At 37.5% G+C, this 27561-nt stretch overlaps 1 protein-coding gene across 3 annotated transcripts in view; it reads right to left on the reverse strand.

Moving 5' to 3' along the window:
• Positions 1 to 3110: 3110 nt before the first annotated feature.
• The window catches only part of SLC39A12 (solute carrier family 39 member 12), a 67710-nt gene continuing 43259 nt past the window's right edge, over positions 3111 to 27561 (reverse strand). For all 3 annotated transcript variants that reach the window (XM_061181539.1, XM_061181538.1, XM_061181537.1), the window contains one exon: positions 3111 to 3239. In XM_061181539.1, the coding sequence (XP_061037522.1) occupies positions 3111 to 3239 (129 nt within the window). The remainder of the gene's footprint in view (positions 3240 to 27561) is intronic.

A 27561-nucleotide genomic window follows, 5' to 3' on the forward strand; every position in this document is an offset into this window, starting at 1 on the left:
TGGTCCAGTCTACCCTAGCAACCAGCATCGTCACAATCCAACCCTTCCCCTCCAGCTTCGAAGAGGAAAGGAAGTTGTCAAAGTGCAGTATCGTGAGAGGTGCGTCTTACAGAGAGAGGCACAGTCGCATCTCCAAAGTCTGGCTTCTGGAAGGGGTGGCGGAGGGGTGGTCATGGCTGTAATTTATGGGCATATTTATATCACACCCTGGTCCTGGTCAGCACACGGCAGTGGAACCACCTTCCCAGGCCCTGAATTCTGCCTCACAGTAACATGATACCAATTCTCCTTTCCCTAAAGAGGGCTCTGTCAGTGGGTGATGGATGCTCAAATAAGAATTCTGTATGACTTGCTCCTTGGTTTTTATTACTCCGGGAGCATTTCTAGTTCAGTGACTAAAAAACAAATCAATCACCGAGTAGAAATACAGTGGAATCCTAAATTTAGGCCTACTAAACAGAAATACTCTAACGTTATTGTGAAATCTGGTTTCAAGGAAAACACCATTACCCCAAAGCTCAGTGAGTAACACATAACTTAGATGACTGAAAGGGATGACCATGGTCAGCCACCCCAAATTTAGACTCTGTCCATATTTAGAAGGCAAAAATCATCATAATATTTTTATCATTACCACTCAATTTTGAGGAAAAGAGAATTTCTATCAATTTTTAAGATTGCTCGAGGCTGGAGGTCCAGCTCAGGCTGTTGGGTTGCTAATAGGGATTAACAAAGAGCCAGGTGTAAGGTAGCATGGGGGGAGGGATGGCCAACCTAGAAAGGTACCCTCAGGAGCCACTACATCCTATTCTTAGGATGACCCTTGCAGATGACCTCTGATGGCCAGGTCTTTGCTTACAACCAGAGCACACTGGTGCTGGGTTGCAAAATACTCACTGAAAATGTCCCTCCAAATCCTTCCAACAGCTGAGTCCTTTTAGTCCCTCTACACCACCTCATCCAACGGTCAAATTAAACCCGCTCTAGATTAGCAGATGCAAACTAGTATATATAGGATGGGTAAACAACAAGGTCCTACTGTACAGCACAGGGAACTATAGTCAATACCCTGTGATAAACCATCATGGAAAAGAATATGAAAAAGAAGATATCTATGTATAACTGAGTCACTTTGCTGTGCAGCAGAAATGAACACAACATTGTAAATCAACTAGACTCCAATAAAATGTAAAAAGAAATTAAACCCACTCTAACTTGAAGGTTACAGAGTAGCTCACATCAAGATGTTTAATTTAGCCAAGCCCCAAACTACTCTAAACTTGAACTGGGAACAAATTCATCCATCAGAGCTGTTCTAACTAAACTGGCTTAAGTTAAGGCTTCACGCCAAAATCAGAACGTGCTCGTAGAAACCCAAACACGGTTGGTGCCAGGTGCTTCTTTTGCGTAACCTCCACACCACATCGACCTGTACAAAGGGGGTTTTGTTCAGCTACATATTATTCTCCAATAAAAGGACGACAAAGCTCTGCGTGTCGGGGCCGCTTACCTTTCAAGGCAAAGATGAATAAAAGTGCTACCTGCGGACTCTTCATCCGGTAACTCCCGCGACTGAACCGACGCTCTCAAGCAAGGCGGAAAGAGCAGGGGCTTTCGACCTCGGAACTCAGGTCGAGCGTGAGGCTTGTCGGGCGTTCATCAGCTTAATGGGGCAAAGTCGTGCGCCTGCGCTTTCCTGACGCCAGGTGTGTCTGATCTCCATCACGCCCGTGAAGCTCGGGCGGGGGGGCGGGGCACCCAACCAGCAGCATCAACATCAGTATCACCTGCAGGCAGTTCAAAATCAAGCCCCACCGCAGACTTACAGCCTCAGAAACTCTAGGGATGAAGCCCAGCAGTCTACCCTGTGATACATCCTCCATCGGTCCTCATGTCTGCCGAGTCAGAGCACTATTGCATTATGTCCTGATGCTCCCTTAAATGAAGCTCTAAAGACAACTGAAGGAGAAACCCCCCTCATTTTGAAATCAAAGAAAGGTTGAAGAAGATTATGTTTGGGTGCACGTGGCAAAGACTATCTACTGGTAAGTGAGTAAGTAGGAGAGACGTATTTGATGCAGTGCCATGAGTCATTTTGGCAGTAAAATGGGCTTTTTTCCCTTGTCAAGATATCTCATTAAAAAATAAGAAAAATAGTAGGCATCTGTTTTCCAAGAAAAATGACTAAAGCCAGAGTTATTTTCTATTTTAATGATTTTGCTAGGTTATCAGGAATGTTGCGTGTACATTTCATGAACTTACCTACTTAAATAATGTTTAGGGTTCTATATTTCCTCAGAAAGAGCATAAAAATATGTTTCACTTAGTCATATTATTCTCATAAACACACTCTGTTAAATCCGTGACACTTTACGCATTAAATCTACTGCCCGACTCAAGTTTTATGTTAAAATTTTTTGAATTTCATCTTTTGTTTCCAGTTTTCTTTGCCGAGAACAGATTTCCTTTGGTGCTTATAGAGAAGAGTGCTGACACAGTAGCCTTTAAAATTCCCAAGTTTGCTTATTTATGAGCATTTCTGAGCCAGTGGGTCACACTTTCAGGTGAACTATGCTATATTGGTTTGTTTTTTTTTTTAGCGTTGATTTCAGAATCTGACACCCAGTAACAGAAGGTAATACAAACCATCACATTAAAACAAGACTTTATTACATTTGTTTGTAATTTAGTTTGCTTATGGTTTATAATCTCACATACACACAAAAAATATATTATTGACATCAAAGAAGTTACAGCAGATTTTAACCCAACAGACGTCTGTCCATTTCAAATACTACAAACAAACATCCTTTACTGGGGAAAAAATATTTTTTGAAAGTTTACTAGAATTAATTTAGAGCATATGAGTTACTAAGAAGGCGTGAGTTCCATCACAGTGTTGGAAACTAACAACAAAAATTCAATTAAGTACAACCTGACATTTATACACTATAGAAACAAAATTGCATTATAAAATCGATAAGTTAATGAACTAAAAGACACACACTTCACCTAAGATAAAAATATTTAATTTATAAATCACTATAGAATACAACAAAAGAAACAAAATGACACCATAGAAATTGATTTTTGAAGGATTTTGAGACAACTTATATTTTAATATTTTGTTCATATATAGCCAAGAGTAAGAGGGAAAGCCAACCTAGGGTCAGTCCAAAGTTCTGCAGGAGAAACATGAACCACGGTCGCTGTGTTTGAACATGAGTCATTTCAGGAAGCTAAAAAAAGAATAAAAAACCAGAATAAGATCCAGATATATTCACTGCTGGGAAAAGTTTGGTGGGAAAACATGAGAGACTCTGTTATTCAGAACTTAATAACCTTTCAAATTCCCCAAACAGTTACAAAATGTTTAATACCTACTCTTACCAAAATTCTAAAACATTAGATAAATTAAGCCATTTGATTGTGGTTAGAAGTATCTTAGTGATACCAGAAATCTTAAAATGACAGAGCTATCAACTGAAAGCAAACCCAACTCTTCTTATTTTTATTTTTGGAAAATGCTTAAATGTGCAATAGATAATAAACGAAAGGTATCATTTTTGACCGTTCTGTTAGCTTAATGAAGTTGCTAAATTCACTGGCTATTACAAAGCATATACTTGTTTCTTTTCAAAATGATGACCAAGGTCTTCCTGACCTTTGGAATAATAAAGGCATCATCTCCTAAGGCTATGTTTTATTCTCAGAGAGAGAAATGGCAACCGCTTTATGTTTGTGAAATGCCGTAACGCCATTTAGAGGGAAACGTTCACTCAAGCATCTGTGTGAAGTGCCTCAATGTGTTTGTCTCACATTCTTTGGAATCCCTCACCCTGAGAAGGTCAGAGTGACTATATCTCTCTCATGACAGTCATTTCTATTGGAGCACAGGCTCAGGTCAACATGGATTGGAGACTGAACTCCGCCTTGGCAGTGCTGACATTTGGGGCTGGATAATTCTTTGTTGTGGGAGTTCTCCTGTGTATTGAAGGATGTTTAGCAGCATCCCTGATTTCTATCCACTAGATGTCAGTTGTACGTCTGCCCCTAGTCATGACAACCAAGAATGTCTCCAGACATTGTCAAATGTCCCCTGAGGGCTAAAAATCACCTCTGATTGAGAACTGCTGGATTCTTTTACCTAGCAAGAGAAAGGTCAAACATATAAAATATGCAAGGGCTTTAGATTTATGGCAGTGGAAAACAGGCTGACGTATTTTTTCATGCCTGTATGGGAGCATCCGGTATATATATACCTTTTCAGATTCTTTTCCCTTATAGGTTATTACAAAATATTGACTAGAGTTCCCTGTGCTATGCAGTAGGCCCTGTTGGTTATCTATTTTATATATAGTAGTGTGTACATGTTAATCCCAAACTCCTCATTTATCCCTCCCGCCACCTCCCTTTCCTGGTTGGTAACCATAAGTTTGTTTTCTATATCTGTGAGGCTCTTTCTGTTTTGTAAATAAGTTCCTTTGTATCATTTTTTTAGATTCCACATGTAAGTGATATCATATGGTATTTGTCTTTCTCTGTCTGGCTTACTTCACTTCGTATGATAATCTCTAGGTCCATCCATATTGCTGCAAATGGTATCCCTTGCTTTTCTTTTAAATCAAAATAATTGGCTGTGTGATAACTTGCCATCCATTCAGGGGTACCTTCTAGCAGCTCATCTTTCCCTCGAGGTCTTTCAGGATGCTCTGGCAGAAGGTCTTATGTAACATTTACTTTCATTTACATCCATTTTATCATGCCCTTTCTTACATCTTTCCCCCCTCCTGTTTACTCCTCATAACCCTGTAAGAGGTAAAATTATTAACTCCTTTCAGTTATGAGGAAACACTGGCTCAAGGAGGATGATGACTTATCCAAAGGCACACAGACGTGATGTCAGAACCAAGACAAGGAGCCAGGTCATCTCATTATTGTAGAGGATACACAAACACCTACAAAGACCAGCTTTCTATCTGAAATTCACCTCTGTCTACTATGGCCAATACATTTCTAACTAATTAGAAAAAAACAGAAAATGCAAACACTAAAAATGTCCAATTAGGCATAAACTAGCCATTGCATGTGATAAAAATATGTAGTAGAATATACAGATATCACACTGCCTTTGTCATAAAAGACATCACATTACTGATTCTGTTTTTAAGGCAGACAATATGCACTGGAAAAAAAGCTATAACAGTCTAACTTTGTACACCTGTAGAAACAGACAAACAATGAAAATCAACATTTCAAAACACTTTAAGGAGATTCTCACCCTGATATGGAAGCTCTGATCTTAATTTGGGTGGCCTGTCTGAACTTCCCATGTCCACGTGGTTTGGTAAGAAAACCCAGCTAAGCTTGCTTTTGAGACAATACTTGCCCCTCTTTTGGATGACTATGGATGATATATGAACCATAATATCTCTTGGGTACACACCAAAATACCAGAGAGTTCTGCAGAAGGTCTTTCCAAAAGATACAAACATAAAATGCCAAAGCTCAGACCACATCTGATCACAGTATTTCACTTCCTCCGAATCTACCCACATATAAAAAAAATTTTTATTTATATTTTATTTATTTATTTTTGGCTGCATTGGGTCTTCGTTGCTGCACGCGGGCTTTCTCTAGTTGTGGCAAGCGGGGGCTACTTTTCATTGTGTGTGGGCTTCTCGTTGCGGTGGCTTCTCTTGTTGTGGAACACAGGCTCTAGGCACGCGGGCTTCAGTAGTTGTGGCGCATGGGCTCAATAGTTGTGGCTCGCAGGCTCTAGAGCTCAGGCTCAGTAGTTGTGGCGCACGGGCTTCATTGCTCCACAACATGTGGGATCTTCCCGGACCAGGGCTTGAACCCATGTCCCCTGCATTGGCACGTGGATTCTTAACCACTGCGCCACCAGGGAAGTCCTACTCACATTTTTAAAATAATTTCAGTCAGCAAATTTTGAAGAAAAATAAAGGTCCATGTGAATTAATTTTCAAGAGCATTTATTGTTCTTTTCCTCTTTTTAAAATGCCCAACAACAGATTAAATGCCACCATTTTCCCCTGGCTTTCAAGTGAGAAAAGTCCCCTTTTCCTCCAGGGCAATTAAATTCTGTTATTGAACAGTTTTACAGATGTTGATTTATACCCTAAGACCAGAGGGGGTGAAATGATGGATAGAGTGTATTAACATTGACGTGAAAGGTAGAAAAAAAAAGACGAGAAATGTTAGTAAAACAGCCTTGCCCAGAGATAGCACTAGGAGAAATGTTCTTTAGATTTCTTCCAGATATTCGGAAACCTTGAAGTAGAAAGTCCTTCCTTTTTAACCTCCATGCTTGGCAAGTTCCCCAAGTCAGATCAGTGAATGTCAAGACATGATAGTCAAGGTGTTGTAATCTTCTGGAAAATAATCTTTAATTAAGATGCAACTCTTTAACATACCACTAAGTTCTTTTTTTAAATTTTCAATCAGGCACAGGAAAGAAATTCCCTGAGATGCACGAAGTCCACATATTGACGGTGATTTTTCTACAGATAATGGTCCTTGCAAGTGCTATTAACTAATTCAGATGTAGTTATGATGGTCAACTGCTGACTAGGATTTCTGAACATTTTAGAAAGTGATAGTAAATAAATGTTTTACACTTGAGTCCATCCCGATAATTGTATCCTTAGTCAAACTGAAGCTTTAAAATGAATGTTCACAGAGAAGTTAGAACACATCAGGAAGGAAAGTGGATAAATACTAATATCATGTACCATGTAGTAATTATATACTAGGGAGGACTTGTCACAAAAAAAAGGGTGGTCTGTAAAATATCCTCTGAAACTAAGATTCTGTCTCTCCTTCTTGTACATCTAAGGTTCACACTCCCAGGCCATACAAAGACTTCTCTGTCCATTTCCGTTGGTATTCTGAAAATGATTTCTTGTTGGTGTCATTAAAGATCAATTACTGGATATTGCAACATTTACCTTCATTATGGTTCCTAAATGTACATACTGAAAAAGAAATCTCAGTGTCCAATATTTCTATTGATATAATACACTAAAAATTTCAAAGGCCTTTCATTATTAACAATGTACAATTCAAATATAGAAATTCAACATTCATTTGTTGAAGACACTTGGTGATATCTCTTATGAAGGTAACACTGTAATGCAAATATTTTTCCCCTCTCAGTAATCCATAGCTTTTGGCATCACCAACTTTCAAGAGAAATGATGTGTTTCTCCATTCATGAAGCACAATTAACAACTGGTTTATGCCATCTTCTTTTCAGAGGGACCTTAAAACCCATCGTGCACACTGAGTCAGGTATATATTTGCCTTTGGTAAGAAGAACCATGCTTATTCCTAAGAAATATGATGAGGAAAAAAACCTCAGGAGCCTTTTTGTAGGGTGTCCTAATAATGTTTAAACTCTTCAGGGGCACATATGCAATGGGTTGGTCTAACTGTCACATTTGTAAATGGCTTAATTTTGTCGTTGCAGTAGATTCACATCTAAAAACAAAATGGAAACTTGTTAATGGAAGTCACCATTTGGTTGGCAAATCTGCAATGATCTGTTCGCATGTGCAACTGTATACTTAATAGTTGTGTCACCTACAAATTGGCACTTGCCATCTACCTCTAGGGATTAAATTATGAGCCGCTGCAGCTGCTGACCTTCAACACCTCCTGAAAGGGGTTCAGGGTGGAGATCAGAAATGAGGCGCACTCTGTGCTCTGGAAAAAACTGGCAGAACAGGTCTTCAGATAATTAGATATTTTCAGGAGACGATTTTATGAGCCCAATTCTTGCATCTCCTCATATCTAGAAAAACACTAAAATCCTTCATGCTGACATCTGCTCCTCGTGACTAGCTAATCATGAGATTAGCAGAAACCTTCTGCAAAAAATATGTGCTTGATTGCATGTACTCCCCCTTCACTAAAACCACATATATACTGACCTTCCCCCCACCTCTTTGAAGCAGTTTCTCAGAGCTATCTGAAATGCTGTCTCCTGGGCTATAGTCCTCATTTTGCCCCAATAAAACTTAATTCACAGCTCTCACGTTGTGCATTTTTTTCCCGTTGACAGTTGAACATCGAAGACTTCTGGATTCTGGTATGGCATGTAAGGAGATTACAAGTCACCAGTTCATCCTAACAAGTGAAAAACTGAACAAACTCAAAGATCAACAAGCCTTCTTAGATATGTCAGAGAAGTGAGGTCACAGGGCAAACTGCTGGCCTACATATTGAAAGACAAGAAGACACAGAGAATCACAATTTACTGGAGGAGAAACCACAAGCAGGAACTTTGGTAGGAACCAGTGCCAGGGTAGGGAAACTGGAGCTGTAACTGATGGATCGTTAGAGGCTGAGTGTAGACAAGCCTAAGCATTAAAAGCTTCAGGGGGAACCAGTCTCAGGGAGGCCTCCCACCCACACACTGTTGTGAATTTCACTGCGAGGAGCTCTACCAGATTCTCACGGTGAATATTGGAGAAAAATGCCGTCAAGCTTCCAGCAAGAGGAGGATTAAAAGAGCCATTTTTTAAATATGCCAGGGCTTTTTGTTATTGTTAACAAAGCCTGCCCTCAGGAGAAACTACTTTACCAGAGCCTAACCTACCTGGGGAAGGGAATTACCCAACTTTAGCCCCTTTCTAGCCATTCTGTCCCACCTAAGCAGGGAGGGGACAAGAAATCCATGGTCCATGGGCACAGGCTCACCAACAGACGGAGACCTAATCACAGGCCTATAGAACTCTCCCCCTCCCCCCATGCCTCACACTGCATTACTAAAGGCCTATTTACCACCATTCCTTTCCCCAGTACACTATGCCATCCTTTCAACAAAAATAAGACACAATACTACACGGCAAAAAACAGTTTTCTGAAGAGATTGAACAAGCATCAGACCTAGAGTCAGGTATGGTAAGAAGGTTGGCTTTATCAGTGTAGGAATTTTTAAAAACTGTAACTAAAATGCTAAGGGCTTTCTGAAAAGAAGGCAACATATGCAATAGCAGATGGGTAAAATAATCAGAGAGATGAAAATTCCAAGAAAGAATGAGAAAGAAATGTTAGAGATCAAAAACACTCTAACGGAAATGAAGAATGCGTTGGGTGGACTCATTAGTAGACTGCATATGGCTGAGGAAAAACTCTCTGAACTTGAGAACATGACAATAGAAACTTCTGAAACTGAAAAGCAACGTGAAAAAAGACTGGGAAAAGAAACAGAACACAATATCCAAGAACCATGAGGCAACTACAAAAGATGTAACTTATGTGTAATGGGAATACCAGAAAAAAGAAAGAGAGAAAGGAACAGAAGTAATAGTTGAAGAATAATGACTGAGAATGTCCTCCAAATTAATGTCAGACATCAAACCACAGATCCAAGAAGCTCAGAGAAAATGCCCCCAGGATGACATATAGGCATATCATCTTCAGAAAATTAAAGATAAAAAAAAATCCTGAAAGAAGTCAGAGGGAAAAAATATCTTATCTATAGAGCAGCAAGGATAAGAATTGCATCTAAATCTTTCTCAGAAACTACGCAAGCAAAAAGAGACTGAAATGAAATGTTTAACGTGTTGAGAGAGAAAAACCACCAATCTAGAATTCTGTACCCCCAAAATTATCCTTTGAAAGTAAAGGGGAAAAAAAGGCTTTCACAGACAAACAAAAATTGAGGAAATTTGTTGCCAGTAGATCTGCCTTGCAAGAAATGTTAAAAGAAGTTCTTCAGAGAGAGGAAAATAATATAGATCGGAAACTGGAATCTACATAAAGAAAGGAAGAGTGTTCAAAAAATTGAGTAAGTAAAGGTAAAATAAAAGTTTTATTTTTTCTTATTCTTAATTGATCTAACAGGTAAAAATTTGTTCAAAATAATAATAGCAACAATGTATTTGATTATGCATTCTTGTGTGTGTGTGTCTGTATGTGTGCGTGTGCATATGTGTGCTTATGTAATAGTGAAAGGAATGACAGCATTGACACAAGGGATGGGACAGATGGTTTAGAAATATTTTGTTATTATAAGGTACTTACATTACCCAATAAGCAGTACAGTGTTATCTCAAAGTGGATCTGGATTAGTTATAAACATATATTGAAAATTTTAGGGCAACTGCTTAAAAAACTAAAAAAAGAAGTATAATTAATATGCTAAGAAATGAGTGAAAGTGGAATCAAATAAATTGCTCAAAACCACAAAAGGTAGAAAAGTGTAGAAGACAGAAATAACAACAAAGAATAAGGGTAACAATTAGAAAACAGTAACAAATATGGTAGATATTAATCTAGCTATATCAATAATCACTGTAAATATCGACAGTTAAATATACCCACTAAAAGACAGAGATTATCAGACTGGATCAAAAACCAAGACTCAGCTATATGCTGTCTACAAGAAACCCACTGTAAATACAAAGATACATGTGGATTAAAAGCAAAGGGATGGGGGAAGATATACCATGCTAACACTAATCAAAAGAAAGCAAGAGTAGCTATATAAATTTCAAACAGAGCAGACTTCAGAGCAAGGAAAGTTATCAGGGAAAAAGATGGGCATTAGGTAAGGAAAAAAGAGTCAATGCTCCAAGAAGACATAACAATCCTTAATGTGTATGCACCTAACAACAGCATGTCAAAATACATGAGGCAAAATCTGATAAAATTGAAAGAAGAACTAGATGGATCCACTATTATAGTTGGAGACTTTAGCATGCCTCTTTCAGAACTGGACAGATCCAGGAGGCAAAATATCAGTAAGATCAAAGTGGAACTAAAGAGCACCATCAATCAGTTGGATAAAATTGACATCTACAGACTGCTCCATCCAATCACAGCAGAACACACATTCTTCTCAAGCTCACATGGAACAGTCACCACGATAGACCACATTCTGACCCATAAAGCTTAATAAACTTAAAAGAATAGGAATCATACAATGCCTGATCTCAGATCACAATGGAATTAAACTAGAAATTAATGACAGAAAAATAGCTGGAAAATCCCAAAATACTGAAGATTAAACAACACAGTTCTAAATAACGTGAGTCAAGAAGAAATCTCAGGAGAAATTAATATTTTGAACTAGATGAAAATGAAAATCAGCTTATCAAAATTAGTGGGATTCAGTGAACATAGTGAATAGAGGGATATTTATGATTGAATGTATATGTTAGAAAAAAAGAAAGATCTAAAATCAATAATCTAAGCTTCCAATTTAGGAAACTAGAAGAAGAATAGCAAATTAAATCCAAAAGAAAGAAGAAGAAAAGACATAATAAAAATTAGAGCCGAAATCAATGAAATTGAAAACAGGAAATCAATAGAGAAAAATCGACAAAACCAAAAGTTGATTCCATGAAAAGAGCAATAAAATGGATTAGCCTCTTCCAGGCTAACTAAGAAATAAAGACAGAAGACACAAATTACCAATATCAGAAATGAAAGAGGGGACATCACTAAAAAAATCCATGGACAATAAAAGGATAATAAAGGAATATTATGAATAACTCTATGCCCACAAATTTGATAACCTAGATGAAATATACAAATTCCTTGAAAGACACAATCTGCTAAAACTAACACAAAAAGAAATAGACCATCTGAATAGGTCTATTTCTATTAAAGAAATTGAATCAATAATTAACAACCTTCCAAAGCACCAGACCCAGATGTATTCACTGGTGAATTCTATCAAATATTTAATGAAGAAATTGTGTCAATTCTCTACAATCTCTTCCCAAAGAAAGAAGCAGAGGAAATACTTTCTAATTCATTCTAAGAGGCCAGCGTTGTCTTAACACCAAAACCAGACAGAGATATTACAAGAAAAGAAAAATATAGAGCAATATTTCTCATGAACAGAGTTGTAAAAATCCTCAACAAAATATTAGCAACTCAAATCCAACAATGTATAAGAAGAATTATATACCACAAAAAAGTGGGATTTACCCCAGGCATATACAAGCCTGGTTTAACATTCAAAAATCAATTAATGTAATCTACATTCCAATATCAACAGGCTAAAGAAAAATCACATGATCCTATCTATAGGTGCATAAAAAGCATTGACAAAATTCAACACCCATTTATGATAAAAACTCCCAGTAAACTAGGAATACAGGGAAACTTCCTCAAATTCACTATGAGCATCTATAAAAAGCTTACAGCTAACATCTCACTCAATGGTGAGAAACTCAAAGCTTTCCCATAAGATCAGACACAAAGCAAGGATGTCCCCTCCCACCACTGCTTTTCAACATTGTATTGGAAGTCCTAGCGAATGCAGTAAGAGAAGAAAAGGAAATAAAAGGTATACAGATTGGGAAAGTGAAAATAAGACTGTGTTTATTTGCACTTGACATGATCATCTATGTAGAAAATCCAAAAGAATCAACAGCAAAGCTCCTGGAACTAATACAAGGTTAATATACAAAAGTCAATTGCTTTTCTATTTACCAGAAATGAACAAGTGGAGTTTGAATTAAAAACATATTACCATTTATATTAATACCCAAAATGAAATACTCAGGTATAAATCTAACCAAATATGTGCAAGATCTATATGAGGAAAACTATAAAGCTCAAACAAAAGATGTTAAGGAAAAACTGAATAAATGGAGAGATATTGCATGTTTATGAATAGGAAGACTCAATATTGTCAAGATGTCAGATCTTCACAACTTGATCTACAGATTCAATGCAATCCAAATCAAAATAAAAATCCCAGAAAGTTATTTTGTGGATATTGACAAACTGATTCTAAAGTTTATATGGAGAGGCAGAAGACACAGAATAGCCTACACAATATTGAAGGAGAAGAATAAAGTTGGAGAAGAACTTCAAGACTCACTATAAAGCTACAGTAATTAAGACAGTGTGGTACTGGCAAAAGAATAGACAAACAGATCAATGGAACAGAGCAGAGAGCTCAGAAATAGACCCACATAAATATAGTCAACTGATTTTTGACAGAAGAGCAAAAGTAATAAAATGGAACAAAGTCTTTTAAACAAATGGTGTTGGAACTATTGGATATGCACATGCAAAAAAAAATGAATCTATACACAGAACTTTCATAAAAATTAAGTCAAGATGAATCACAGATTTAAATGAAAAACACAAAATTATAAAACTACTGGAAGATAATATAGGTGAAACCTAGATGACCTTGGGTTTGGTAATGCCTTTTTAGATACAACATCAAAAACATGATCCATGAACGAACTCATTGACAAGCTGAACTTCATTTAAATTAAAAACTTCTTCTCTTGATAACATCAAGAGAATGAAAAGATAAGCCAGAGACTGGGAGAAAATATTTGTAAAAGACACATCTAATGAAAGACTGTTTAAAATATACAAAGAACTCTTAAAATTCAACAATAAGAAAACAAACAACCCAATATTTAAAATGGGCAAAAGAGCTGAAAAGACACCTCCCCAAAGGAGGTAGAAGGTATATAGATGGCAAATAATCATATGAAAAGATGTTAAACATCATACAACTTCAGGGAATTTCAGATTAAAATGGCAATGAGATACTACTGCACACCTATTAGAATGGCCCAGATCCAAAAAACTGACAACACCAAATACTGGCAAGGATCTGAAGCAACAGGAACTCTCATTCATTGCTGGTGGGAATGCAAAATGGTGGAGCCACTTTGGAAGACATTTGGCATATTTTTTGCAGAACTAAATGTTCTCTTATCGTTAAGATCCAGAAATCGCATTCCTCAGTATTTACCCAAATATTTTGGAAACTTATGTTAACAGGAAAACTTGCACATGGATGTTTACAGCAGTTTTATTCATAATTTCCAAAACTTGGAAGAAACCAAGGCATCCTTCAGTAGGTAGATGCATAGGTAAATGGTGGTACATCCAGACAATTGAATATTATTCAAAGCTAAAAAAAAAAAGCTATCAAGACATGGGGAAAATGTAAATGTATATTACTAAGTGAAAGAACAGGCAAAACTATGGAAACAGTAAAAAGATTAGTGGTTGCCAGGAGTTAACGGAAAGGGAGGCATGAATACGGGATCACAGAGGATTTTTAGGGCAGGGAAACTATTCTGTCTGATACTACAGTGGTGGAATACATGTCATTTGTCAGAACCCATAGAATGTACAACACCAAGCACGAATCCTCATGTAAATATTGACTTTGGATGCTAATGATGTATCAGTGTAGTTTCATCAATCGTCACAAACATATTACTGTGTTGTGGGATATTCATAGTGGCGGAAGGTGTGTGTGTGTGAGTCAGATGTCATGTGGGAATTTTCTGTAGTTTCTACTCAATACTGCCATGAACCTAAAACTGCTCTAAACAATAAAGTTTATTAATTAAAAAAAAATCCATTTCCTAGTTACACTAACCACATTTCAAGCACTCAGCATAGTCACATGTGGGTGTGGCCACCATCATAGACGATGCAGACAAAAAAATTTTTTTTTTATTAGCTAAGCCCAGTGTAAATTGAATAAACACTCAGCATGGCCTACAGGCTTATTGGGAGAAACATTATAACGGTTATGGATCATCTTGTATTGATTATGAATCTAATGATATTTCTTCTGTTCCACCTACACATTCCTATTTTCTAAGAGTAAAAATAGAGAAAAAAGTGAAGGAAAAACTAAAGAATATTTTGAGTTACTGGATTGTTTGGTAGCTATGGCCAAACTAGAGAGTGCCATTTCAAAGTCTTTTATTTGTACTCAGGACAGGGAGATTTTTTTCCAAGTATTTTCCATAGTCTCATAACACTAATACACTTAGATTTTTTTTAATCATCACTGCTATGAAGAGCCACTGGAATAGCTCTATGTTGTCTAGCACATGAGAAAAAATTAACTTTTTGAATATTCACCCATTCACATATTTATAACAATGTTAATTTTTCAGTTTTTCTCTTGACTTTTGAAGGGTCATTTGATGATTGTTCATTGGTAACATGTTGTCTAAAAAATGATTGCAAAGAGACATGTAGGAGCTCTGTTAAATAGATAGGTAGATAGATTACCATTTTTAATGACACACCAAAAGTTTATCCAGTGTTTGCAAAACCTAATAACTCAGTCTGTATAATCTTTTGTCTATGCACTGTCTCCAAGAAAATTTTCTGAAGATGTCATCCATGAGATCACAACTTGCTGAAAAACTGGTAAAGCAGAAAGACTATTTGGCCTTTATGAATCCAAGAAATAGATGTACTGCTTTTGTATGTCTGTCTGTCTTCTCCCATGTGTTGGCTGAACAACTTACTTGTGTTAGTAAGTATTCCACCATAGACACAATCACATTACCTTTTTGCTTTTCTTTCAGATTGTTGACAACATACATAGGCTGGCTCTTCATAGCAGTGATCATCTCATACATTCAATAAACTTTAGATGAATTGTAACAACCTATGTTACTCCTGATGAGCAAACAAGATTGTATTTGGCATTCACTGTCATAAACTTTATAAAAACACCAGGGAAGTTGCTCTAGTGAATGAAAAAAAATCACACGAGGATCAAATTTGTCATTCAGTCCTCAGCAAGAATTTAGGAATATATCATCATTTCTAACTTTGAAAAGCAATAGAGATTTCTTTTATTTACTTATTGTCATCAACATAGGTTTATCTATTAATATAACTTAAAATTGAGGAAGAAGCGAAAACAGTGGATAGAATTGCAGCCGATTTCTGTTTCAGTGAGCTTAAAAACAAAAGAAGACAAATGGGCTTATGTGATTAATGATGGAATCCTTTTGACTTGTAAATGTCTTTAACTTACACAATTTTATTCACCATAGAATTACATTAAAAAATTACTGCTTATGAAACATGTCTTTCCATAAGCAAAAATTTGTTACCCAGTACTAATATATATTTTTTTACTCTTGAGATTTTAAAATACAATTGAAAAATTCAGCAAAGTTGTAACATACAAAACCAACACACAAAAATCCATTGTGCTTCTATATCCAAACAATGAACAATCTGAAGAGGAGGGATATTAAGGAAACAACTCCATTTGCAACAGTATTGAAAAGAATAAAATACTTAGAAATAAACATAACCAAGAAGGCACAAATAAAGGGAATGACATCCTATGTTCATGGATTGGAAGACTTAATATTGTTAAGGTATCACTACTAGGTAAAGTAATCTACAGATTTAATGCAATTCCTATGAAAATACTAATGAATTTTTTTTTTTTTGCAGAAACAGAAAAATCCATCCTAAAATTCATATAAATCTCTAGGGACACCAAATAGTAAAAACAATCTTGAAAAAGAACAAATTTAGAGGTCTTGCACTGCCTGATTTCAAAATTTACTACAAACCTACAATAATCAAAAGAGTGTTGTCTTGGCATGAAGACAGACATATAGGTGAATAAAATACAATAGAGAGCCCAGAAATATATTCTTGCATACACAGCCAATTGATTTTCAACGAGAGTGCCAAGACAACTTGATGGGGCAAGAACAGTCCTTTCAACGAATGGGGAAAACTGGATATCCACACGCAAAAGAATGAAGCCAGACTCCTACCTTACACCATCTACAAAAATTAACCCAAAATGAATCAAAGACCTAAATGTAAGAACTAAAACTATAAAACTCTTAGAAGAAAACATAGGGGGACATCTTTGTAACATTGGATTTGGCAGTGATTTCTTGGATATGTCACTAAAAGCTTAGGCAACACAAGAAAAACATAAGTAAGTTTGACTTCATCAAAATTTAAAACTTTTATGCAACAAAGGACATTACAGAGTGAAAAGGCAATCCATGGAATGGAGAAAATATTTGCAAATCATATATCTGATAAAGGGTTAATATCCAGAACATATAAAGAACTCCTATAACTCACAACCAAAAAACAAACAACCCAATTACAAAATGAGCAAGTGACTTGAATAGACATTTTTCCAAAGAGAAGATATACAAATGGCCAATAAGCACATGAAAAGATGCTTAACATCACTAATCATTAGGGAAATGCAAATGAAAACCACAATGAGATACCACTTCACACCCATTAGGATCACTATTATCAAAACAACAGAAAATAACAAGTGTTGGTGAGGATGTGGAGAAACTGGAACGCTGACTACCGTTGGTAGAAATGTGAAATGGTGCAGATACTATGGAAAACAGTATGGCAGTTTCTAAAATAATTAAAAATAGAATTATCATATGATTTAGCAACTCCATTTCTGGATATATACACAAAAGAATTGAAGCAAGGGCTCAAACAGATATTTATACACCCGTGTTCATAGCAGCATTATTCACAATAGTCAAAAGGTGAAAGCAAGCCAAGTAGCCATTGATAGATAAATGGATAAACAAAATGTGATATACATACAATGGAATATTATTCAACATTAAAAAGGAAGGAGGCTCTGACACATGCTATGACACAGATGAGCCTTGAAGATATTATGTGAGATGAACTCAGCCAATCACAAAAGGACAAATACTGCATGATTCCACTAATGTGAGGTACCTACAGTAAGTGGTCAAATTCATAGAGAAGAAAGCAGAATGGTGGTTACCAGGGGCTGGGTGTAGGGGGGTATTATTGTTTAATGAGTATGGAGTTTCAGTATGAAAAGATTTTTTTTAAGTTCTGGAGATGGATGGTGATGAAGGTTGCACAGCAATGTGAATGTACTTAATGCCATTGAACTGTACACCTAAAATGGTTAGAATGGCAAATTTTATGTTATGAATATTTTACCACAATGAACACACACACATTCACTCACTCCAAGGTTTCAAAAACTTTGATTAATTCTTTAGCTCTTTAGCTTACTGTAATATTACAATAAGTAGCATCTAGATTACATCTAAGAAAATATATGGTAGGAAGAGGTGTCATTTACTAAGGATTTATTGCATTCACTTTGTACTGAGAAACATGAAGTTCTGGGTTATGTTTAGATCTCCAAGTCCCAGAGCATAAAATGTCATGTTATGAATGTTTTTGTCCCCTCTCAAAATTCATATGTTGAAACCCTACCGCCAAATGTGATGGTATTAGGAGGTGGGGCCTTTGGGACATAATTAGGATTCGATGAGTTCATGAGAACAGAGCCCACATGAATAGAATTAGTGTCCTCAACACAAATTACTATGTTGACCCAACAATATCCTGAAATTGGGAGATTTGTTCCCACTGACACAAGTCCTGTTTCGAATTTAGGTCTTTTAAAATTAGTAGCTATGTTTGTAAAACAACTTAATACAGTAGTTTTAACTTTCCTTACCAAGCAAGAAAGCAAGGGCCACAGCTCTCAGTGTGTCTGAGATCACCAAACTGGAGGCTTATAAGGTTCTTTTTAAAAATTCAGCATTAGATATTTTATTTGTTAAATATTCAAATACAAGATATTATAGGTTTCTACCTTCTCAATGGTATCCCAAGGGAATTCATGAAGCCATTTGCAACAGAAGATAAATGAAAATTTCTCTTTTGAAAACCGAGTTGTAAGACAAAGACCACATCATTGTCACATATAATTCAGAGAGACAAAGATGTTACCTGTTTTTAACTTGTAGTTAACAATTCACTTCTCCATTTTTTTCCTTAGAGGAAGCAATTAAGTTAGACAAACTCTTAATTGTATAGCTCAGCAAAGAGAGTCATCAGCCAGCTGTAATATTTTCCTAAGAAATGGATTGCTTTGGAAGATGTGTGTGTGTGTGTATGTGTGTGTGTGCGTGCATGCACATATGGTTTGAGAAACTAGTTAGAAGCAAAGAAACATGAAGAGCAAAAAATACAAACATTTCTGGTGGCCAATTTTTAAAAATTACAGATCTCAGTGTTCATCAGAGTTGGGCCTATTGATCATTTTCTCAGTAGAAAATATCTAAGTGTAGGGTTTGACTGATATTTAGAGAAATCTCTTTTTTTACAGAAAGAGAATGGAAATCTTTCAAAATTGTTGATAAGAATGATTTTCATACTTCTTGCTTTTGTGAAGAAATAATTGTGAATGTTAAATTATATTCATTGTGCTGCCTGAAATGGTTTTTAAATGCTTCTCATTTTTTCACAGCAAAAGAGTGTTTAAACGATGTCAGTTACACACATTGATTTCTAGTACAGTATTTGTTGAAAGCAAATATTCATATCAAGATGATTTTATGTCTTTTCTAACAAAATATCCCTTTTCTATAGATGAATATTGTTTAAAGGTCATTACACCTAGATATTGCCAAACTTCAAAGAAAGGATAGCTTACTAGTTTTTTTGGATAAAGGATTCATTTACCAGAGCCAACTTGAGATTATAGATTATTGATTGAATTGCACTGGATTTATTTAAAGTTCTCTGAGAAAGAAAGACTCAATTAAATGCAATAAATTGGAAGATAAAGAAAGCATGATGGAAGCAGGGAATAGGACCAATATCCTGAACGTGTAGGAATAGCTTAATATTACAGTCACCTGCTTTTAAAAAGATGAGAAACCTAGCTAGGAGGGTAGTCCTTTTGTCAGTCAATTTATGTTCTTTTTACCCAATTCACAATCTTAAAGCTGTTATATTTACTGAACTAAAATAATTGTAGAGAGGCCAATGAATGCCCTTCATCTGGACTGTTGATAATCCTATTTACTGAGTGGGTTTCATAGATGGATCTTATTTTTCTGTGTCTGGGTATATTTTCAAAGCAGAGGATCTAAGTTCAAAAATTCAAAATATTCTTTACCTTGCCTTTCATACAAAGAAAATTATCTGGTAATTGGAAAATGCTCCAGGCAAAAGGGTGGCTGTGATATTACTTGGAGGATATTATTTCCAGAAGAAGGTAGATAAGCAAATTGCTCTAAGCGATTCCTCTTCAATCTTACTGTTTCCGCTCCCATTATCACGTCAGTGAAAAGAAGTTTTAAAAGAGCATCAAAACAAAAAACCAAACACGAACAAACAAAAAACCCAAGTGCAGAGCAGAAGAGGAAGCAACCCAGAGATTTATCTAGTGAGAAAGACTGGTGGAGGGAGAGGGCTGGAAATAAGGTATATTCTCAATTAATTCACTGTGATGTACACGGAGGGGGCATGGGAGTTTCTTTTGCTTTGGCATGAATTGGTAGGCACTTCCTTCTTCTGTACCCAATTCTCTGAGTTACAGCTCCTCCACTATCAGCTTGGATGCTATTAACATACTAGATCCTAGGCAGCTGTCCAGTTATCCCCATTCTAGAGACATCTCCAGTCATATCCATCATGATAGCCCCTTGAGATTTCTATGGGCTTGTTGCTATGGAAACAGTTTTGCAGGATTTAAAACCTCAGGAAAAGTGCCTAAAGGTTTGAATCTTGTTTCAGATCCAAAATAAACCTTTCCTTGGCATAACCTACATAATGCTCTTCAAAGTGAATTAACTTATTCTTTAAATAATAAATCATATCGTTAAAAATAAAGTCTCTCTCATCCAAACTGCTGAAAAAAACAGTACTTCCAGGACTGGTCTTTTCCTTCTATTTGAGAGATTTTTGTAAACTTTAGAGATGGTGGCTATGAGAAATCTTCCTGATTTTTTTAGTTCTGGGAATTTTCTTAGAAGGAATTCTCAGTTCTCAGACAGACTGAGAAGCTCCTACATAGCTGCCTCTGTCCCCGAGCACATCTAAACCAAGGTTAGTAGCACGGAGACAGATTAGTTTTCTATGGCTGCTGTTAACAGATCACTACTAACCTGGTGGTTTAAAACAACACAAACTTATCTTACAGTTCTGGAGGTCAGAAATTTGACTTGGGTCTCACCAGGCTAAAATCAATGTGTTTGGAACCGAGCAGAACCCTGTGGGCCCCGTCCCCCCAAGTAAAACGGCCCCTCCATGTCCTCTGCCTCTTGTTTGTAGAAAAGCTGACATCTCCCAGGCCTTCCTGGGTCACAAAAGAGCAGGTTCAAGCGGTTGATGATTAGGATAATAGGGTCACAGACAGTGTCTGATGCACATTCCTGAGTTGTTGTACAGATACTGTCATCGCCACTCCTGAGTTGTTGTACAGATACTGTCATCGCCACCAGAGGGAAGAGCTAACTGCATGACGCCCAGACTGCAGGCATGACATAAGCTGCTCCATCTTGAGCAGAACTGAATCTGTGGCTCGCACAACTCCAAGCACTGGCCTTAAGAGAATGGGATTAACACTACTGCTCATAATAATCTGTATCTTTGTAGGCATCAAAATAATTGTAGCTTTTTCTGCTCGTATATGTAAACGGGCCACTGAAGCTGTCAGCCAAGAGATGCTTCAAACCCATGTCAATAACTTCAAACCCATGTCAATATCTTTCACACTAAGACCTCGAGGTCCTTTCACAGCACGAAGCAGCTACAGAAGAGGGACCTTCATCCCTAATCCCATAGAAATGGAATGATATCTGAGTGGGGGGCGGGGATTTGTAAACAGCTCTTTGCAGGAAACGGCCCTCAGCAGGAAACCCCCTTTCTTGTCACCTCAGCAAAGCTACACTGTAACTAACTTTTCAATCAGGCACCCCCATGCTCTACTCATCTCCCGCCCTAGCACACCTATCAGATCTTGTGCTCACACAATACCTTGCCTAACTTGTTGGTTCTTTCTGTAGATCAAAGAAGTAGAAATGAAGAATAAGTAATTAACAAGTGATCAGATCTCCTCCCTTGCTTCCCCTTCAGTAAACTCGTGAACAAACAGTGTGGACAAACTGTGTGAACAAGACAGCATCTAAAGAAAGATCACAAGAAGTCAACAAGCCTGCATGCAGCGGGGAATGGTGACGACTCTGACCCCCATCTCAATGATTAACTGAGATTACCTCCGTTTTTCCCTTTAAAAACTTTCATGGCCAAGCAGATGGTTTTTGGGGCACACTGAGTCAATCATCTCCCCAGATCACCAGCATTCTGATTAAAAGCAATTTTCCTTTCTACCAACAACTGCCTCTCGGGTATTGATTTTCGAGCGGGGAGCAGCCAGACCTGAATTTGGTAACATATTTTTCCATTTTCGATTCTTTAGGGGAGAATCTGTTTCTTTGCCCTTTCCAGCTTCTAGAGGCTGCCTGCATTCCTTGGCTCCTGGTCCCCTTCCTCCAATTTCAAATTCAGCAACGTCAAATCTCTCTGACCTTTCTGTCATCACATATCTTTGTCTGACCACAGCTGGGGAAGGTTTTCCACTTTTAAGAACTGGTGATTAGATTGGGACCACCCAGATAATCCAGGGTAATCTTCCCATCTCTGGGTTCTAAACCTTAATCACACCTGCATAGTTTCTTTTCATATGTGAGATAACATATTCACAAGCTTCCAGGACTAGGACATGTATATCTTTCAGGGGCTATTATATCTATAAAGAACAAATCTCATGAAATCTTTGTAGCAAATATGGGAGTATGAAAAAGACCACAAACCAATAGATTTGTTATAAATAAGATTTAGGGAAATAAGATAAACAAGATACATGGATATTAACATATTAATCACAGACACTGCTGATTGTATCAGACATTTCTCCTGTAACGTCACTTCAAATACTCTTTCAAAGCCCTACCACTTACTTTCCATATTCTGTGCAAATAGTAAGCAGGAAAGCAGGTGTGACTATATTAACATCAGGCAAAGGAGACTTAGGACAAGGACTTTTACCAGAGATAAAGAGGAATCATTCATGGTGATAAAAGTATCAATTCAATTAAGAAGACGTAGCAGCCCTATATATGCATGCATCTAATATCAGAGTGTCAAATGCATGAAGCAAAATTGATAGAACTAAGAAAGAAATAGGGAAACCTACAAAGTTAGGTCTGTATTCTAACTCCTTCAATCATTCCCTCAATAATTAACATAAGTAGTAGAGAAAAAAATCATTATGGAATTTGAAAATATGAATAACACTATCAACCAGCCTGACTTAATTGACATTCACAGAACCCCTCACCCAACAGCAGTCGCACTCATGTACTTTTCAAGTGCACATGGGGCCATTCACCAGGATAGACCATATTCTGGGCCATAAAAAAAGTCTCAGAATATTTCAAAGGGCTAAAATCATACAAAGTATATTCTCTGACTATGCAAGAGTTAAAATAAATAACTAAAAGATATTTTTTAAAGCTATAAATATTGAGAAATTAGGCAACATACTTCCATATAGTACATGGGTCAAATAAGAAAAAATCATGAGATGTTGTGAATGTTTAAAAACATTTCAAAATGATCAGTACTGGAAACAGAACATATTAAAATACATGAGATTCAGCAAAGCAGTGCTTAGAGGGAAATTTACAGCTTTAAATGCTTATACTAGAAAAGGAGAAAACATTTAAAATCAATGATACATCGTTCCACCTCATGAAGCCAGAAAATGATCAGAAAATTAAATGCAAAGTGAGTAGAAGGAAGGAAATAATAGAAATAAGAGCAGAAGTAATAGGCAAAATCATGAAGCAATGGTATATAATCATTGCCAGTTTTTCTGCTTTTAGAATTTGTGCTTCCTGTTCCTGCAAACTTTAGCACCATCAGATCACACAGATCCTTGTTCTTGAGGAGAATACACCAGGGAATGTTTCCACTGAACTTGAAGTTATGTCTACCACCTGGTCACTTGAGCATCTCATGCCAATGGATCAACCAATAGAGAAAAAAGTTATTATGCTGATGGGAACAATTGTCAGTGGTTACCATGAGGAGTAGGGTGATTGCTACACAATGGAGTAAGCAAGGACTGTATCTGGAAATCTGAGAATTCCTTGGAGCCTTTCTTGGTGCTTCCATGCCTGGTGACAATGGTGAACAGGCAATCACAGGAACTATGGCCTGACAAGGACAAAGCGGATCCCTCAGGGAAGATCTGGGTGTCCCTACCAGGAATGAAATCGAGGTCAGCCAAAGTGCTGCCTGAAGGTGGGGAGAATCAAGATTGTCTGCTGGAAGGACATAGATTGTGAATATCAAATAAGACCAGTAGGGTTTAGAGATTGTTTCCACTAACTACGTTGTATTAAGTCTTTGTGGAGTTTTTTGCTGTCTACCGCTCTGCAGGGGCCTTGGTATAGATGGAATTCCAAAGTGAAGGAAGACCAGGAGCATATTTGAGTGGTGGATGGGGTAACTGGTAATGGCCAGCATGTGTGTGCTATTTCATATTCTTTCAGCCCATCTCTCACCACAGCTACTGCTGCAGAGACCATTTCCAAGAGGGCGTTAACTAGTCCTGCACAAAGCCTTGTTTCAGGTCTCTACTACGTTCCTCTCTCTCTTGCCCTGGGCTCCTTAGTGTGATGGCATGGGACTGCCAGGGAACTCCCTTGGCACTCAGGCATGTATCACCTGAAATGTGGGAGGTGATGCCTATGGGACCAACGAGCAATGGGGACAGAAGCCCCCTCAGTAGGTCCCGTGTGGTGGACGCCCCATGGTGGTATTGAACTTAATAAAAACCCATTGTTTTACTGACTTTTTATCCTTCTCTGTTTCACTCCACCTGCCCTTCAGTCCTGTTCCCTGGGATCACCTCCCAAGCTGACTGACTTCACACACGCCTTTGTCTTAGACTCTGCTTTGGGGAAACCCAGTCTAGCACATGGATCTTTATCATAGAGAATGAATTTCCTCTGGCCACCCAGAGCTGCATTCATTCTTAACTTACTTTAGAAACTATTCAATGGAACTGAGAGGTGGTGTGCTTGGATAAGGCAATACCACTTTGGAGAATTTCAGGCTGGCAGACTTCCCTAGTGAAGACTTTCTGCTTTGTTGGCATCATGGCTAATGGCCCCATTTTTGCCCCCAGTTCTTTTCCTTTTAGGAGTTTGAAATAACACACCCAATTTCTTTGAAACAAATAAGCAAAGCAAAACTCTAGCTAATCTTTTCACATTAACCCTGCTCAGAAGATGCCTGGTACATTTCCAGAATTTGGTAAATAGCCAGTGAATGAAAGTATCCCCCTTACCCTTTAGTTGCTGTCATTTATTTTCTTTGCTGTTGTACAGAGTCTTGAAACCTTGTTTTCTTCCCTTGAAATGACAAAAAAGTATTTTCTTTGGCATGGCCCCAGAGTACAACAGTTAAACTTGCCACTGTGTGAAAGAGCTGTATTTGTTTAGAAGTTACTCAAAAGGCCGTGAGAGCAGGTGACCTGGATTATAGCAAGTAGCCCCAGGAAACTCAGAGTATTTTCTTTCCTGTCTTTTTGCCAGGACACCGATTTTTCCTTGGCCAATAGTAATTTGCAATAAGGTCAGGATTTCTTCTAGTTAGAATTTCATAGGATGTCAGCCACATTGTTTTCTTACAAGCAATTCTTTATCCTTACAAGACCGGGAGAAGAAACATTGAGGGGAAAATGATGTCTTTAGCTTAGGGCTCAAATGGTTCTTGATAATCTTTTCAGGTCAATTTTAGGAGACAAAGAGAAAGGACTAACTACGTACATACACATCCATCATACTTGAAGAGAGGCTACACTGTGTTAAAACACAAAATCAACTTCAAAAGAATATAGCAACTGCCCCCAACGAACTCCTAAAGAAAAAAGGAATTAGAAATGCAAAGCTGTTGTGACCACCTAGAGGGGTGGGATAGGGAGGGTGGGAGGGAGACACAAGAGAGAGGAGATATGGGGATATATGTATATGTATAGCTGAGTCGCTTTGTTATACAGTAGAAACTAACCCACCATTGTAAAGCAATTATACTCCAATAAAGATGTTTAAAAAAAAAAAAAGAAATGCAAAGCTGAAAATCAGGAGGCTCCAGAGTGAACTTAAGGACGGATCTACAGACATTTTAAATAAAAGGTACCTCACGACGTTCAGTGATGAGTGGCCGTGTGCTTTCTAAGTCACACAAGGCGAGAAATCCAGATTTCTCAAACTGGAAGGATGGTGGGGTTCTCTAACACTGATTGCGGGTTGGGGACCAGGGTTCAGAAAAGATGGGTAGAATCAGCTGCACCTTTGCCTATATTCACTATCAAGATTAGGGAATTCCCCGAGTATCATAGACAATATGTAAGAACATTTCCAAATATGAAAGTACATTTTGGTGTTTACCTCATATACTTGAATCTCATGAGAATTAAGAAAGACCACCAAAAAGTCAGAAGCATTTACAGTGGGTTTCTTTTCTTTTGGCTGTGCCCCGACAGGCATGGGGGATCTTAGTTCCCTGACCAGGGATTGAACCCGTGCCTCCCCACCCAAGCCCCAGCAGTAGAAGCGTGGAGTCCTCACCACTGGACCGCCAGGGAAGTCCCTACAGCGCAGTTTAAGATAGTGGTTTTACTTGAAGAGTCCCCTTCTTGAATTCTGCTTATAGAATGCACTGTTCTGGTTGTATAAGCCCAGGTTCCTGCCTTCCAGATTTTTTCCCTTATGAAACAGTCTCTTTACTTACTTCCAGGACAATCGCTGGTTTCTGCCAAATCACTAGTCAACCCCAATGGTCCTGTTCCACATATGACCTTCAAGATTATTTATTTTACATTTCTGCCCCAGGATGCATGTAATCACATGTTTTATTTCTTATCAGATTGGCTTTCTATTGATTTTAAGTCTTAAATATTTCTTTTGTTGGGACTTCCCTGGCGGTCCAGTGGTTAAGATTTCGCCTTCCAACGCAGGGGGCGCGGGTTCGTTCCCTGGTTGGGGAGCTAAGATCCCACATGCCTCGTGGCCAAAAAACCAAACTATAAAACAGAAGCAATACTGTAACAAATTCAATAAAGACTTCTTTTTAAAAATGGGTGATTTTAAAAATATATATTTCTTTTGTTAATTTATGCCATTTTAATTTGCCTTATTCCCTCCCATGAGACAGGAAAATCATTATGACTTTTATTTTAAGACATGTAAGTTGTAGGGGATTCCCTGGTGGTCCAGTGGTTAGGACTTGGCAGTTTCACAGCCGGAGCCCAGGTTCAATCCCTGGTCGGGAACTAAAATCTCCAAGCCCCATGGCGCAGCCAAAAAAAAAAAAAGACATGTAAGTTGTAAACAATCTAATAGAAGGTGACCTTAAAAAACTGGTTTATCTTGCAGAGAACAGAACTTAAGAGGCAAAAAGAAAATGTGAAATTTCCCAGGTTCAATTCAGATTCTAGGTGATGAAACGTGATGATTGAGTTAACCATTAATGTCAGCAAGGGCCTCTTCAGGAAAAATATATTGCAATTTTAGAGACTCAATACTATAATAATCTTTCTCATTTCACCAGCATGATAGCGCTTTGGCAACTTAAAGATGGGTTGGTTCATTAAGCCAAAGAGCTCTTTAATTTAATGACAAATTCAGTTGAAATATTTTCTAACGTATAAACAAAACGACTGGCTGTTTAACAGAACTTTTCATTTTTCAGCTGGAAGTATAGGCATCTTTTATAGATGCAAAGCTGGAGCAGAATGAAATGACAATCACTTTTTGACAATTATGAAGGTTTCAATCATTCCACTTAATTTCAGTTAAAAGAATGTCAATATTCTCTGAATCTCAAATTACGTTTCTTCTGCCTACCGCTTACTTT

This window comes from Eubalaena glacialis, chromosome 2 (assembly GCF_028564815.1).
Source record: "Eubalaena glacialis isolate mEubGla1 chromosome 2, mEubGla1.1.hap2.+ XY, whole genome shotgun sequence".
In the NCBI taxonomy this organism is placed as follows: Eukaryota; Metazoa; Chordata; class Mammalia; order Artiodactyla; family Balaenidae; genus Eubalaena; species Eubalaena glacialis.